Below are 18,122 nucleotides of genomic sequence, written 5' to 3'. Positions count from 1 at the left end.
ATTACTATCACATAATATAAAGGTATCCATCCATTACACTTAGTTTTACTATCACATAATATAAAGGGATCCATCCATTACACTTAGTTTTACTATCACATAATATAAAGGTATCCATCCATTACACTTAGTAGTACTATCACATAATATAAAGGTATCCATCCATTACACTTAGTATTACTATCACATAATATAAAGGTATCCATCCATTACACTTAGTATTACTATCACATAATATAAAGGGATCCATCCATTACACTTAGTATTACTATCACATAATATAAAGGGATCCATCCATTACACTTAGTATTACTATCACATCATATAAAGGTATCCCTCCGTTTTACTTAGCATTACTATCACATAATATAAAGGTATCCATCCATTACACTTAGCATTACTATCACATAATATAAAGGGATCCATCCATTACACTTAGTTTTACTATCACATAATATAAAGGTATCCATCCATTACACTTAGTAGTACTATCACATAATATAAAGGTATCCATCCATTACACTTAGTATTACTATCACATAATATAAAGGGATCCATCCATTACACTTAGTATTACTATCACATAATATAAAGGTATCCATCCATTACACTTAGTATTACTATCACATGATATAAAGGTATCCATCCATTACACTTAGTATTACTATCACATAATATAAAGGGATCCATCCATTACACTTAGTATTACTATCACATAATATAAAGGTATCCCTCCATTACACTTAGTATTACTATCACATAATATAAAGGTATCCCTCCGTTTTACTTAGCATTACTATCACGTAATATAAAGGGATCCATCCATTACACTTAGTATTACTATGACATAATATAAAGGTATCCATCCATTACACTTAGTATTACTATCACATAATATAAAGGTATCCATCCATTACACTTAGTTTTACTATCACATAATATAAAGGGATCCATCCATTACACTTAGTATTACTATCACGTAATATAAAGGTATCCATCCATTACACTTAGTATTACTATGACATAATATAAAGGGATCCATCCATTACACTTAGTATTACTATCACATAATATAAAGGGATCCATCCATTACACTTAGTTTTACCATCACATAATATAAAGGGATCTGTCCATTACACTTAGTATTACTATCACATAATATAAAGGTATCCATCCATTACACTTAGTATTACTATCACATAATATAAAGGTATCCATCCATTACACTTAGTTTTACTATCACATAATATAAAGGGATCCATCCATTACACTTAGTATTACTATCACATAATATAAAGGTATCCATCCATTACACTTAGTATTACTATGACATAATATAAAGGTATCCATCCATTACACTTAGTATTACTATCACATAATATAAAGGTATCCATCCATTACACTTAGTATTACTATCACATAATATAAAGGTATCCATCCATTACATTTAGTATTACTATCACATCATATAAAGGGATCCAGAGATTACAATTAGAATTACTACTGAGGTAACTTTTAGTGAGAGATTACTGTCTTTCACCTTTTATTAAATGATACCTTCTTGTAAAAGCAACATTGTATGGCCCCTTTGGTGACCTCATAGGGTTATTTCACTGCACTTAAGGCAATATAGCAAATGCAGCCATTTGGTCATGTGATAGTAAAAAATTTAGACCATGAGGCATTCTCCTATGAATGCTTGAAGGTTCAAATGGTAAAATTCTTAGTCCACATTAATCTCTTGATTCCATTCTCTTTTTGGTGTAAATTATTCATTATTGTTAATTGTATTCAAATATTCATTCTTTCAGTGCAGGACTGGCTAGGATGTATACCTGATCACCAGAACCAGCACTTAGCTGTTTTGGATTTATCATGTCAACACTGTTCAAGAATGTGCAACAGGTAGGTTCACTTAAGTGCAGTACTTTGAAGTTCAATTTGTTTTGACATGTCTAATGCAGCTAATTATCAATTAAATGTCAATTAACTCTACAGCTGATTAAATTTATTGCTTGGTCTTTTTGTCCATAAGACGAGACCAGCACATGGTAATGTGTTTTAATCTTTAACATAGATTTGATACTTAGAAGACCAGAAGAAGAAAAAAACAGTAGGAAAATAAAGTGAAGCCTACACAATTCTGTTATTGAGGAAACAAAAATTAAGACCACATTGGACTGTGAATACTTAGTGTAAGATTAAGGTCACACTAGACAGGGAGCTTGAATAGTGAGTGTTAAATTTGAATACTTAATTTCAAATTAAGGCTACATGAGACAGTGGGCTTGAATGGGGTTAAATTAAGGTCACAATGGATAGTGACTATAGTACTTAGTGCTAAATTAGGGCCACCATGGACAGTAAGTTTTAATAATTAATGTTAAATTAAGGCCACATTAGACAGTGAGTTTTAATAATTAATGTAAAATTAAGGCCACACTGGAAGCTAGAATACTAAGTATTAAATTAAGGACATACTGGAAAGTAAGCTTGAATACATGTACTTAGCTTCAGATCCAGCAATAGATGTCCATGATACCTGGCTTACACTGTATTTCTCCCATGATATACCCAGGGGCCAGACTAGTAAAATTTCATAAAAAGTAGGGGTCATGCTTAGAAATAAAGATATCCTTGATAAAGATTGGCCACAATTTTGTAACATTGGGGTTGGCTTATTGTCAAGCATGGGTGTTTTATTGGATAAATGTGATAAAATATTGGCCACAATTGTGTTGCAGTGGGATGGGCTTATCATCCCAAACATGGGTTTATTATTGGATAAATATGGTAATTTGGCCACAATTTTGTTGCAGTGGGGTGGGCTTATCATCAGACATGGGTTTATTATTTGATAAATATGGCAATTTGGCAAAAATGGCAAAGATCCATGAAGTATCACACCCTAATTTAAACAGGCCCCAATGTATTTTTGAGAAATATTTGTGTGTGAGTGTGTGTGAGTGATTTGGATTTTTAATGTAGCTTTAAAAAATGTTTAGTCTTATCAATAAGATGTCAGCATTGTGGCAGTTTATAGTGATGTCTAGCACTGGGACGTCATTCCAGAGACATGTGGCATAATGTCCCATCCAGTCACATTATGCTGATACCAGGCTGACCAGTCTTAACAATAACCTCTTAATGATCAGCACCAAGCGAGGCAGCTTCTCATACCATTTTTATAAGTCTTTGGCATGACTCTGCCAGGGTTTGAACTCAGGACCTCCTGCATCTGAGGCTCTAAACACTTAGGTCACTGGGGCAGTCGAAAAAATTTAAAGTGAATATTTGCACAGACCTGGGTCCAGTGTGCCTTTCTTACCTTCCTTCCAAAGTAGTTGTTGTTTTTGTAGGGTTTAACGCCATTTTTCAGCACAAGATAGGCTATACATGGCGGCCAGTATTAATGGCTGAGGAAGAACCTAGGAAAACTCCAGAAAGAACCACTGATCCACGAGAAGCTACTGGCAAGCTTTCTCACATACCTCCTTCCAAAGTAGTAAAATATTTCTAATGTTCTAACATCATAATTTGGCTTGCTAAAACACCTTTTCAAGGGTATATTGAAGAATGGGGAGAGGGGCATAAACTAATTCTTCCCAGATGTGCCAACTTTTGTATATAAATTAAAAACACATACAGACACAAATATATGTTTTTGGCAGAGGTAATTATTTGTACACATATAAATTAAAACCACGTACAGACACAAATATATATTTTTTGGCAGAGGTAATTATTTGTACACCATTAGACAGTAAAAGGAGTGTCATGTGTAAACATTTTCTACAAAAGAAATAATAAATCAAAATGTAAGACCATGTTTATCGTCATTAGACCTATTTTAAAACAGTTGATATTTAACCTATCAAGCAATGATGTTTACTGATTTAGGTAATATATTGACGGGGCACTGCATTTACCCCCCTCCAAGAATTTGTATGGGTATAATCTGATCCTAGTGTGGCACAGAGTCAAAGCTTGTCTATATTGGCCTATTTTAAATCCACCCTTATATTTTAAGGATGATAGAGAGTTTTCTCAGAAGAGTTGACTTGAGCAGGCAACTAAGGGTTAAGTTGTTCTGTTTTTGTGTAGTCACTGAACTAAAGATACACATTCTTATCACTCTTTTTGATGTTTTTTTTATTTAGTTGACATTTTATCTCAATCTGGGATGTCTTTTATGCACTGAATTCGAACTTTGTTTGTTTAATATGCCACTTATGTAAACAACAAATCTGTCTTGTCAGCTAATAGGCAATACAACCCTATCAAAGCATTCACTTCTAACAGTTTGTTTAGTGCCATATAATCCCATGTATGCATCTCCCATGGTCTCATCATTACCTTATGTGCTCATCTCGTAATACACCAGCAGATTTTGCTCTCTATCTTTTTGCACTTCTGATTCCAAACACAGATCCAGATCTATTATATAATCACATATTGCACCAGTAGTTCTAGATCAGAGTTCTTCACTGTACTACTGATCTGAAGCACAGACCGGGATCTGTTATCATATAAAACAGCAGCAGATTTGGATCTGTGTTCATTGTACTTTTAATTCAAACACAGATACAGATCTGTCATATGATACACCAGCAGGTTTGGGTAAAAGCTCTTCACTGGACTACTGGTTTCAAGCACAGACCCAGATCTGTCAAAATATTAAGCAGCAGCAGATCTGGGTCCAAGCTGTTAATTGTAATATTGATTTCAAGCACAGACCCAGATCTGTCATATGATACACTAGCAGATCTGGATCCAAGCTGTTAATTGTAATATTGATTTCAAGCACAGACCCAGACCTGTCATATGATACACTAGCAAATCTGGGTCCAAGCTGTTAATTGTAATATTGATTTCAAGCACAGACCCAGACCTGTCATATGATAGACTAGCAGATCTGGGTCAAAGCTATTAATTGTAATATTGATTTCAAGCACATACCCAGAACTATCATATGTTACACCAGCAGATCTGGGTCCAGGCTGTTAGTTGTAATACAGACCCAGATCTGTCACATGATACACCAGCATATCTGGATCCAAGCTGTTAATTGTGATATTGATTTCAAGCACAGACCCAATACATTTATGCTATGGCAGCTCTTAGTCTTTCTTATTCATTGATGGATATATGGTATATATGTATATGGTAACATTAACTGTATTGTCCCTAGCCTAGTTACATGAGAGTGCTGCACCCTGTACTCTCCCAGTGGTGTCCTGCCCTCTCTGGGCTGCACCATGCCCTTCTTGGAGGCTGCCATGTCTTAAACCTCTGAATGTTTAATACCATATATACATGCTTAAAAGTTGAGTCCAACTGCAAATAACAAAGATCCTGATCTGCCAGAGCATCATATGCAAGCAGATCAGGGTCTATGTTGTTTGTAGTTGGACTTGACTTTTAAGTAAGTATATACAGTATATAAAAGAAAAATAGTAGTATGCAACATGTGCATTTTGTGCACTGAATTCAGCGTTATCAACCTCTGTTTATTACATACTCTGCATCTAGTACCATAAATGCACAGTGAAGTACATACAATACATACAAATTCTCATGCAGAGGTATGTATCCTCAAAAGAGATTTTACAGCACTTGCAACGACCTGACAGACAACTAGCACTGTTTCTGTCCCCACTAGTGGTCTTGGAACAGCATTAAATGTTATATACAGCTGTATGAAATGACCTGACAGGCAACTAGCACTAGTTCTGTCCCCACATAGTGGTCTTTAAGGACAGCATTAAATGTTATACACATTTGTATGAAATTGACACACAATTCATGCAGCTGTATGAAAAGACCTGACAGGCAACTAGCACTAGTTCTGTACCCACTACTGGTCTTTAGAAAGCATTAAATGTCATATACAGCTGTATGAAATGACCTGACAGGCAACATGATAGTTCTGTACCCACTAGTGGTCTTGGGACAACATTAACTGTTATATACAGCTGTGTGAAAATACATTGTAAAGACAAAACACAGAAAGATCTGACATTATTTTTGGTAACTGCCATTAATTGTACTTCATAATACCTTGTGTGCTTAAGAAATGAATTGTTGGGTTTAATTTTGTTAAGTTGTTCTCAGAATAAGCGTACAGGTATCTACTGACTTGCATGAATTTCATGCTAACACAATTTCTTATTCAGGTTTTTTTTTAAATTTATAATTTTAGTGAACACTAAAAAATAATGAAATTATTTGTCTAAGACAGAACAATGAATTACCTGATTCATAATTGGCTAAAAAGAATAGTATTAAAGTCAATTTATTTTTTTTTCAATGAAAATTAAAGACAGTGAAACCAAAATTTTGAATTTGTAATTTCAAGTTTTATTGTAAAAGTTGGAGGTTGGCTGTATACCATCAATGTCGTAAACAATGTCACAATCATATGTATGCATATTAGAAGAGTTAGCTCCTTTTGACATTGTTGGGAGGTCTCATCTGGTTGAGCATTGATTCCCAGCATGGTCACATTGAATAAAACACATTATGATCTGTCTGAGCATTGATTCCCAGTATGGTCACGCTGAATAAAACACATGCAAGATTTGCTTTTGCACTGATCAAACCAAACAGTGAAGTTAGCAATGAGACATCAGGTTTGCATGATTACTGATTAAACCACAGAGTTAAGTTATAATGAGACACCAAGCTTGCATGGTAGCATTGATTAAACCACAGAGTTAAGTAGTACTGAGGTACCAGGCTTGCATGGTGACACTGATTAGACCACAGAGTTAAGTAGTAATGAACACCAAGCTTGCATGTTATCACTGATTAAACCACAGAGTTAAGTAGTAATGAAACACCAAGCTTGCATGTTATCACTGATTAAACCACAGAGTTAAGTAGTAATGAGACACCAGGCTCACATGGTAGTGCTGATTAAACCACAGAGTTAAATAGTAATGAAACACCAAGCTTGCATGTTATCACTGATTAAACCACAGAGTTAAGTAATAATGAGACACCAGGCTTGCATGTTATCACTGATTAAACCACAGAGTTAAGTAGTAATGAGACACCAGGCTCACATGGTAGTGCTGATTAAACCACAGAGTTAATAGTAATGAAACACCAAGCTTGCATGTTATCACTGATTAAACCACAGAGTTAAGTAGTAATGAAACACCAGGCTTGCATGTTATCACTGATTAAACCACAGAGTTAACTAGTAATGAAACACCAAGCTTGCATGTTATCACTGATTAAACCACAGAATTAAGTAGTAATGAGACACCAGGCTCACATGGTAGTGCTGATTAAACCACAGAGTTAAATAGTAATGAAACACCAAGCTTGCATGTTATCACTGATTAAACCACAGAGTTAAGTAATAATGAGACACCAGGCTTGCTTGTTATCACTGATTAAACCACAGAGTTAAGTAGTAATGAAACACCAGGCTTGCATGTTATCACTGATTAAACCACAGAGTTAACTAGTAATGAAACACCAAGCTTGCATGTTATCACTGATTAAACCACAGAGTTAAGTAGTAATGAGACACCAGGCTCACATGGTAGTGCTGATTAAACCACAGAGTTAAATAGTAATGAAACACCAAGCTTGCATGTTATCACTGATTAAACCACAGAGTTAAGTAGTAATGAAACACCAAGCTTGCATGTTATCACTGATTAAACCACAGAGTTAAGTAGTAGTGAAACACCAAGCTTGCATGTTATCGCTGATTAAACCACAGAGTTAACTAGTAATGAAACACCAAGCTTGCATGTTATCACTGATTAAACCACAGAGTTAAATAGTAATGAGACACCAGGCTTGCATGGTAGCACTGATTAAACCAACGAGTTAAGTAGTAATGAGACACCAGGCTTGCACGATGGCATGTTACATGAATTCTTATTTTACAAGCAGGTGTTTGCACATGCTTCCCTTGCATGAAGCATACTACATTTTAGACACATGCACTTAAGAAAGGATTTTTATGTTTGTTTTGGACGAAAAGGGGGTGTGCTTATTAAGAGATATATGAGCATATTATATCAAATACGGTATTCATGTAGTAGATTGATATCCCTAGTAAAGGATCATCAATAAGAAGGGAATCAATAGAGCCTACATGAAGTAGATCTATACCCCCAGTAAACCATCACTGATAATCAGGGAATAAAAAAAACCTTCTCTTCTTTTGTAAAAGTCAAACTGTTAGAAAGATAAAACATGAAAGATCCTACTCTTCTGTACTTTAATATATTTTACTTTGAAAGGAGAAAATTAATTGTCAATGAGCAATCAATGTCCTTTTGAAAGAAGGAAAAATATTTTCGTTGACATGATTGAATATAATTAATTTATTTACAAGTAAACATGTCACATATAAATGTCAAACTTAATCCATACAGTGTCTGAATTATAGCGTAAGATTTTTTTTCCTCTAGCTTACCTGCAAGACAACTTTATCCCTATTTAATTGTATTGAGCCTCTTCAATTACTTTTTGCAGTAGATAACATTAGCCAAGTTCTCCTTGAATGAAATACTTGTGATCTGTTGATGGCCTTGTGAAAGATAGCATGGCTAAGCAAGTAGAATAAAGGGATTTCTTTCTGTCTTTTGTTATAAGTTTAAATTTGCTTGGCCATAAAGCATTAGCAAAATTCTCTTCTCTGCCTGTTAGCTAGTAGTCTAGTAGTTAGCTAGTAGAAGGATGGGAGTTTAATTGAGCATGGTTTCATTGAGCATGGTTTCATTGAGCATGGTATCATTGAGCATGGTTTCATTGAGCATGGTATCATTGGGAATGGTATCATTGAGCATGGTTTCATTGGGAATGGTATCATTGAGCATGGTATAATTGAGCATGGTTTTATTGAGCATGGTATCATTGGGAATGGTATCATTGAGCATGGTATCATTGAGCATGGTTTCATTGATAACGGTATCACTGAGCATGGTTTCATTGAGCATGGTTTCACTGAGCATGGTATCATTGGGAATGGTATCATTGAGCATGGTTTCATTGATAATGGTATCACTGAGCATGGTTTCATTGAGCATGGTATCATTGAGCATGGTATCATTGAGCATGGTTTCATTGAGCATGGTTTCATTGAGCATGGTATCATTCAGTATGGTTTCATTGAGTATAGTATCAATGAGCATGGTTTCATTGAGCATGGTATCATTGAGCATGGTTTCATTGAGCATGGTATCACTGAGCATGGTTTTATTTACAGAGAATATAGTACAACTGTATGTTCTAGAACCTGTTCTACCACCAAAGTTAATATGGATTTCATTATATGCCCCACTGGGGCCCCGAGTGGCCGAGTAGTCTAAAGCACTCTATGTTACAGATCACTACCATCTCACCTCTGTCTGCGTGGGTTCGAGTCTCGGATTCGGCTAATGTGGGTATGTAAGAAAGCTTGCTCGTAGCTTCTCGTGGCTCAGTGGTTCTTTCCAGGATTTTCCCGGGTTCTTCCTCCACCATTAATACTGGCCGCCATGTATAGCCTATCGTGTGCTGAAAAATGGCGTTAAACCCTACAACAATATGCCCCACTATGAATTTGTTAGGGGAATTAATCCTGGTCCAACCCAACCATCTGTTTGGTCAAGTTTTGTGTTTAAGTCATGCAATTATCAATCACCGTGATTGGGCTTTCATGTTCAATGGATATATCTCTAATTTCTTTTCCTTCCCTTTAAATTTTCTGAGCCATGTAGCATAATTTTTGTAGGGGTGGTACCCACTATCTTTTCTGAAAGAGCAAATGAGCACATTTGTTGATCATGACAAAATTATTCCATTTTGTTCCTAACCAATGAGGAAAATTTAATGTACCTGGAGTCTGTTAACACCTCAGTAAGCTTGCTTTTATTGCTCTGGTCACACATTTTTCATATGGTAGAATATCTGAGTGGTACTCACAGTTCATAAAAAATAGAATGAATGCCATTTCATTTTAGGTCTTCATCAATATCCTCAACATATGTATGACTGTTCAGACCTTACACATTATATGTTGTAAACTGTTCACCAATTTAGAAATTCATTGCTTCCATTGGTGGGCAAAACCTCTCCAGTGGCTAAGAGGTTAGATCCGCCTCGAATGCAGGAGGTCACAGGTTTGAATCCAGGCCGAGTTATACCAAAGACTTACAAAAATGGTACTAGCAGCTGCCTCGCTTGGCACTCAGCATTAAGAGGTTAGTATTAACAGGTTAGTATTAGGACTGGTCAGCCTGGTGTCAGGATAATGTGACTGGGTGGGACATGATGCTACATGTCTGTGGCATGATGTCCCAGTGCTAGACAGCAATACAAACTGCCACACTGCAGACACCATAGTAATATGACTGAAAGTTTGTAAAAGCTATGTTAAAAATCCAAATGACACACACATGCTTCCATTGGTAATACAGTACTGTGCAGATAGGTATTAGAGCTATATAATCTCTAGTACCATAGTATGCATGGTATGCAAGAAAGCTTGCCAGTAGCTTCTCGTGGGTCAGTGTTTTTCCCCAGGATTTTCCCATGTTCTTCCTCCACCATTAATACTGGCTGCCATGTATAGCCTATCGTGTGCTGAAAAATGGTGTTAAACCCTACAACAACAACGACAACAACAACAACAACCATAGTATGCTGTGATGGAAGACCTAACTTTTAATGTAACTAGCAATTGATTACCATGTGTACTTGCTTATAAGTCCAGTCCAGCTGCAAACTGCACAGACCAAGATCTACAATCAGATAATGCATTGGCTGTTCTGGGTTTGTGCAATTTGTTAGGAGCAATCAGTTGAACAAACAAGATGGACCCTGATCAACCAGTGCATTATGCAATGGCAGATCAATAACTTTCTTGTTTACCTTTGGACTGGACTTAAAAGCAAGTATATATGACATCTTTAAAATTTTAACCAAAAGACCCATTAGCCTATGAAATAGCAATTTTCATGGTTGAACTGTACAGATCTTTTAAAATGGCTGAATGAATATGCATGGATTTGTTCAAGTGGATATCAGATTTACCCATTTTAGCTTTTGTTGTTAAATCAACAGATAAAATGCAAGTTCCTGTCATGTTTCACATATATCAAGGACGTTTGAATTTGATGTGGTTCACCTTTCTGCATAGAAATGAGAATTACATGTACTGTGATTGTCAAAACTAATAATACTATCATAATTACTGTTTTAGATCTGATAATTACCAGATAGATAATTACTATTATACATCAGTATCTATGGTAATTACAACACTTGACATCCTAGATAAAGAATATTTTACATGTATTTCCAGGTCCTTTTGTTCTCAGTATGAATAGTGCATAGACCCAGATCACCAGTAGACCATGTCTATGTGTCATTTGCTTTACTATGATTTTAAAATGAACAGAACAGATCCTGATCTACTTGCACACTATTAGACATAAATCTGTCCCAACATATGACCATTCCCAAAAAAATTATTGGAAGAGATTTTACATTCTAGCACAGTTTCGTGATGATGCCCAGCTGCATTAGCACTGTCTGCAGGTGGCCATTTCTTAGACAAAGATAATTAAGGTAATTGCACATGGTTTGTCTTGTCATTATTAAATATGACTTTTTATGTTTGTCAATGTAAGTCCTAGCTTCATGATAAATACTGTCATATTCCCCTCCCCCTTGAGTATCAGAATAAGGTGCTTGAAATTTTGCAGCTGAACGAGTTTGACCTTGAACTTTTAAAAATTTTGAAGGCTGAGATGTCAGCAAAGTGCAAACCATCAACCTTAAATTGGCAACCAGTTCACCTAGCCTCTGGCAGAAATGAGGATCAAAGAGTAGTGGATTGGTGCAAAGTAAGCATGTTACCAGTGAAATATCCAGGCAGCTTTAAATGATTGTCAAGGTTTCAGGTCAAGGTTTCTGGTCCTTGTATGTATTAATATCTGTTGAGTCATTTTTTTTTCCTGAAATGTAAATCATTTATGTAGTTTAAATAAATCTCACTCATTTTTATTGTGTCCCCAGCACATTTATTTTTAGTATGTCTCCCACCACATTTATTTTTACTGCCCCCACTACATTTATTTTTCCTGTCCCCACATTTATTTTTTTTGTTCCCACCACATTTGTTTTTATTGATCCCCACCACATTTACCACATTTATTTTTATTATGTTCCCCACCACATTTATTTTTACCATGTCCCCACCACATTTATTTTTATTATGTCCCCACCACATTTATTGAGGAGGCTTATACCGTTTCTTATGTGTATCCATCTCATCTTTTCCTGTCCATCTGTCATAAACTTGGTTTCTACTCCCCCCAGAAAAGTTTTGAAGGACTTCATCACCTGAAATCAAATTTGTTAGAAGGTTTTACATTAAGAAGACAAGGATTAAGTTTGACTTTTGCTACTAAATGACTAAATTTAATGGTATTATCATCTCTTTTTGACTTGGAATATTGCCCTTAATTACATTATATTAACAGTTGGCCTCTGTTTAACTTGAAACATTGCCCTTGATTATATTACTTTATATTGTCAGGGGGCATCTGAAAAATATAAACACATTTCTAGCTAATTGATATTAGTTGAAGCATGACAAACTTGGCACATAAAGTCAACATTTGATGCCTGTATGGGATCAAATTTTGTTTGCAGTAATGCCACTTTAAGGAAAGTTCTATCCCACTGAACCATACCATCAGTGTCCTGCACAGCTTAAAGTGTCAGCTACTAAATCAATCTTTATCACAAAATGGGACATTTAGCACTTTGTGTGTAATTGATCGAAGAAAGCCCCACGTTTCAAGTTCCTTGTTTAATTCATATGCACCAAATCGGGACTCAGAATTTATCCTGATGGATTCAACTTTGAATAGTATTATAGAATCAAGTTTTATTCAGTCATACGAAAATAAACGATTGCATTAACTTTTAATCCAAATTCAGCTCTTTAAATGAAATTCTAAAAATATGTGAAATATGAATCTTTAACCTGCTAATGCCATTTCGATTTTTTTTTCTTCTTCTGAATTTGATGTGACTTTCAAACTGTAAGGATCTCAACTTAGCCTAGAAGTTATATGTGATTTGATATGCATAAATATGTTGTAATGAATTTTATCTCAGACTTCACTGAATGTCATGCCGAGCTTATCAGAGTTAACTCAGTTGCATACTCCAACATGAGAAATACTTTATATACCTGATTGTGAAATGCACTTTTGTGTCTATTATAGACCCAGATTTGCATCACTCAATCTACTAGCCAAGCTTTAATTCTTATTTTGCATCACATACTGTACTGGGTGATCTCCAGGTGTTATGTTGCATCACATACTGTACTGGGTGATCTCCAGGTGTTATGTTGCATCACATACTGTACTGGGTGATCTCCAGGTGTTATGTTGCATCACATACTGTACTGGGTGATCTCCAGGTGTTATGTTGCATCACATACTGTACTGGATGATCTCCAGGTGTTATGTTGCATCACATACTGTACTGGGTGATCTCCAGGTGTTATGTTGCATCACATACTGTACTGGGTGATCTCTAGGTGTTATGTTGCATCACATAATGTACAGGGTGATCACCAGGTGTTATGCTGCATCACAAGATGCACTGTCCAGTCTCCAGATGTTATGCTGCATTGCATAATTTACTCACCAATCTTCCTTTCTTATGTAGCATTACATGGTGCACTGGTCAATCACCAGGTGTTTTGCTGCATTACATTATGTACAAGCCAATTTCCAGATGATGTTAGCATGAAAACACAAATAAAATGAACATTGTAAATGTCCTACAGTATTCTTTAAACTCAAGCTCAGAACCATACAATTAGATATGAGGAAGCCTGCAGTGCAACTTTCTCATTCAAATTAAGCATTCTAATGGAGAGACCAAATTCAGAAAGTTCTAAAATTTGAATGTTATTCTAGTCAAAACTTCTAACTATCATAGCTTTTAGTCTTTCAGCTTGACATCAAATTTTATGCAGCAAAAAACAAACCTCCAAACTGTCTGAGCAGAAAAAAATGTAATATATGCACACATTTTATAAATGTTTACCTGTTTCTCCTTTGTGCACAGTGACATAAAAATTACTAATACTTTACTAACAAAATTTGATATATTTCAAGAATATGACACATTTTTTGCAATGAGTATATGTGTACATGTGTGATTTAGATTTTTAACATAGCTTAAACAATTTTACAGTCATATCTATGATGTCTGCAGTGTGGCAGTTTATAGTGATGTCTAGCACTGGGGCATCATGCCGCAGACATGTAGCATGATGTCCCACCCAGTCACATTATCTGACCAGTCCTAACACTAACCTCTTAATGCTGAGTGCCAAGTGAGGCAGCTGCTAGTACAATTTTTATAAGTCTTTGATATGACTCAGCCTGGGTTCATACCTGCAACCTCCTGAATCTGAGGTGGATGCTCTAACCACTTAGGCCACCGGAGCAAATCTGTGACCTCCCACATCTGAGGCAGATGCTCTAACTGCTTGGGACTTAAAATGAGTACAAATATGAGTGAGTCTAAGTATGAGCAAATGTAAGCATGAGTGAATGCCATATTGGGGGTATCTGAGTACATGTATCTGAGTCTGAGTCTAAGTGTGTGCAAGTGTAAGGTCATGTACAAGTGAATCCAAATATGGGTGTATCTGATTGTACAAGTCTAAGTATAAGTGAGTCTGAGTATGAGTGAATCCACATATGGGTGTATTGGTGCTTATGAGTCTAAGTATGAGCAAGTCTAAGTGTGAGTGAATCCAAATATGGGTGTATCTGTGTCTATGAGTCTACGTATGAGTGAGTATAAGTATGCAAGTCTAATATTAAGTCTGAGTGAATCTGGGTGTGAATCTAAGTACATATACAAGTGAGTCTAACTTTGAAGTGCATTTGAACATTTGTGAGTCTCATTATGAGTGAGCCTGAGTATAAGTGAGTCTCATTATGGGCAAGTATATATATCAATGAGTCTCATTATTAATGAGTTCCAGTATAAGTGAGTCTATTATGAGTAAGTATGTGTATCGACGAGTCTCATTATGAATGAGTCACATTATCAGTGAGTCTTGTTATGAGTTAGTCTGAGTATCAGTGAGTCTCAGTATGGCTTTATACAGTATTTTACAGATTTTTAGTCTTAGTTTAGCATATATGTGCTGACAGTTTCACAACCAGGGTGGGTGGGTGGGGTGTCTGATTTGCCAACACAGTATGGGACAACAGATCAGGATCTGTGTTTTTTTGGTGAAGATTATATATCATCAAATTCTGTAACTATTGAAATAAATTTTATTGCAAATGGCATAAATATTTCAACTTCAATATTTAAGTTGTATAAATCACTGCTCAGTGTTCAAGTGGAATATATATGAGCCCTAAAAGACTGTGTATATCTCAGAATAGAAAAATTACTGTAAATAGAACTATAAGATTACTGTCATTGCTTTACTGGTGTATCACACAGAAAGGTAGTAAACTGAGATATGGATAATAGACAAATGAAAGAAACATATAAAAATGAGGATTAGTTTTTTTCATGAAGCTGATGTTATTTTTAAATCTGGTTGACAAATAATGAGATATGTTGCAGTATCTCCCAAATCTTTACTTTGCATTTATTTACTGATATATCAAGAAGTAGACAGGCTGCCATGAATCCATGCCAGTCATGGCAAATGAGCCTTAACGGAGATTTCAAAGGATCAGATAGGACACAAGTATGCCATGAATCAAAACAAGAAATACCCATTAAATCAAAAAATATGGTCCATCTTGTGGCACTCATGTCCTTAAGTTCTCACCTCTTTCCCTACCCAATGCCAGACTACCATGAAAAACTTAACCTATATGCAGCTCAATTCTATTAATATTCAAGAATATATACAATAAACACCAGACAGATTGGAAAATGCTGTACCTGGATCCTACAGGAGAATGCATGATAATATGAACTGAAATTATCAATGGAGAAAGATTAGAAGATTTCTATTTCATCCTTTGCTGAGATTCAACTGTGGATTGGCAGGCTAGGGGATGGTCTACTATCCAAGCAAAGCAATGGGTACCATAACAGGCAGACCCAGGCTCAAAGACAAATTAAAAATTATCTAACCTTTATGATATAACTGTATATAATTGCACTTCATATTATCATGCATCCTTTTATAGGATCCAGGAATAGCACTTTCCATGTAACTTTCTCTATTAGCCTCCATACTGATTGATTTTTGTCAGAAGCATCCAAAGTGACTGTGTTCTTCAGTCAGAGGTCATTGTTGTTGTTGTAGGTTTAATGCCATTTTTCAGCACAGGATAGGCTATACATGGTGGCCAGTACAAATGGTGGAGGAAGGACCCGAAAAAAACCCAGAAAGAACCACCGACCCATGAGAAGTTACTGGCAAGCTTTCTCACATACCCACATTGGCCAAGCCCAAGACTCAAACCAACGCAGACAGAGGTGAGATGGCAGTGATCCGTAACGGTGAGCACTTTAGACCACTAGGCCATTCAGGGCCCAGCTCAGTGAGAGGTAATTACTAAGTCACCATGTAAGTGTGTCTACCAGCACACATGCCTCTATACATTACTATGGTCCATCCTTTATGACGGAGATGTGCACACAGCACTCAGTCCAAAATGCATGGGACTTGGTGCATGCAGACAAGGCAATAGATGAGCCATAACACATGAACTCTGGTTCAAATCTCAGTAGAGGAAGAATTAAAATTTCTCAAACCTGCATACAATGTTTTTTATCCATTTTTTTGTATTGTATTATTAGGAATTACTGGGCTTAAGGACCATCGCCAGTATAAAAAAAATTCTAATGTATATATAAAGTGTGCCCTACTGCAGACTATACCAACATAAATCAACCATTGCAGGGCTAGGTTTTAATATACTGTATTGGTTCTATCTGTAATTTCAAACAAGTATCATAGATTATGACCTGTAGGCACTTTATGTGTTGGTAGGTAGACTGGGTCTATACTGTACTTAATAGAAACTCTTTCATCGCTCATGTCTATCACTATATGGCATTATTTTGCTATGTGGTTTTTGTATTAGTTCCAAATTTTCTGACATAGAGAGCCCAAAATTTGATGGTACACAAATGCCGCATATAAGGGTAATGTTTTCAGTGATTTCCATTAAGCACATTTTACATCAGGGTATATACAGTAAGCATTGCTGTGTTGTCAGGAAAATTCACTGGACAAAATTAATATCACAAGACATAAGATAGTAAAATTACCCATCATACCCTAAGAGGGATAAATTTGATGGTTTGTGTATTTATATTGCTAATCCAACAAATTTTATTGTGTTTGTTTTTCTTTCAAAGCAGTAGTTATAAAGCCTGCTTTGGAAGATCATGAAAGGAATTTGGTGTGATTTGGTTAAAAGCATTTTTTCACTCCTAGGACCGCACTGTCAGCTCTGAATTTTCAGCACAATGGTTTTTGAGTATGCAAATCATTAATGCATTTTGCCATCAAAGTTGGTATCCTAAAGTATTGAAATTAAGCCAGCTTCAAAAGGTAAGCATTCAAAATTCATAACATTTATCTCATGGATAAAAGTATGCATTTTGTTGATTGTTTTATATGGGGAAACTGTTGCCAACTTGCCTAACCAAGCTATTCAAACATCAGAAATGAGCATTTAGCATTACCAGTATCCTTGGTGAAAATGATAAAGATAATGTTCAAGCAATGAACCAACATTTAGTCGTCCTTTCTTTTCAAACTTGAATAAATGCGGTATCATAACTTGAAATGGTCTGTTTAGTTATTACCAATGCACCCGATATACCATTCAAATGACATACTTTTCTGATAGAGGGGAGGTTTTTGAATTCCTAACACTATAAAACCTTTACAAAAGTGAAGATCATGCATAGGCCCTAATCCATTGATATATAAAGCACCAGAAAGTACCCTAATTAATAGCATCTGGATTTTACAATATGCTCATTGCTCAGTAACACCAATGTTCTTCTTTTCCATCATTTTTAAGTCATTGTCATTTATCTATGTTATTTCACTGCATATATCTGCGTGTGTCCAGTGT

At 35.8% G+C, this 18,122-nt stretch overlaps 1 protein-coding gene across 2 annotated transcripts in view; it reads left to right on the top strand.

The window, feature by feature from the left end:
* The window catches only part of LOC149775653 (uncharacterized), a 283,048-nt gene that overhangs the window by 7,100 nt on the left and 257,826 nt on the right, over nucleotides 1-18,122 (top strand). Inside the window, exon 2 of one of the 2 annotated variants that reach the window (XM_089943843.1) lies at nucleotides 1,812-1,905. In XM_089943843.1, the coding sequence (XP_089799969.1) occupies nucleotides 1,876-1,905 (30 nt within the window). In that variant the 5' untranslated portion in view covers nucleotides 1,812-1,875. Of the gene's footprint in view, nucleotides 1-1,811; nucleotides 1,906-17,499; nucleotides 17,591-18,122 lie in introns of those variants that run through there. The other variant, XM_089943842.1, reaches the window with a different exon arrangement.

This window comes from Sinohyriopsis cumingii, chromosome 19 (assembly GCF_028554795.1).
Source record: "Sinohyriopsis cumingii isolate HCF-2022 chromosome 19, ASM2855479v2, whole genome shotgun sequence".
In the NCBI taxonomy this organism is placed as follows: domain Eukaryota; kingdom Metazoa; phylum Mollusca; class Bivalvia; order Unionida; family Unionidae; genus Sinohyriopsis; species Sinohyriopsis cumingii.
This window is presented reverse-complemented; position numbering and strand designations above follow the sequence as displayed.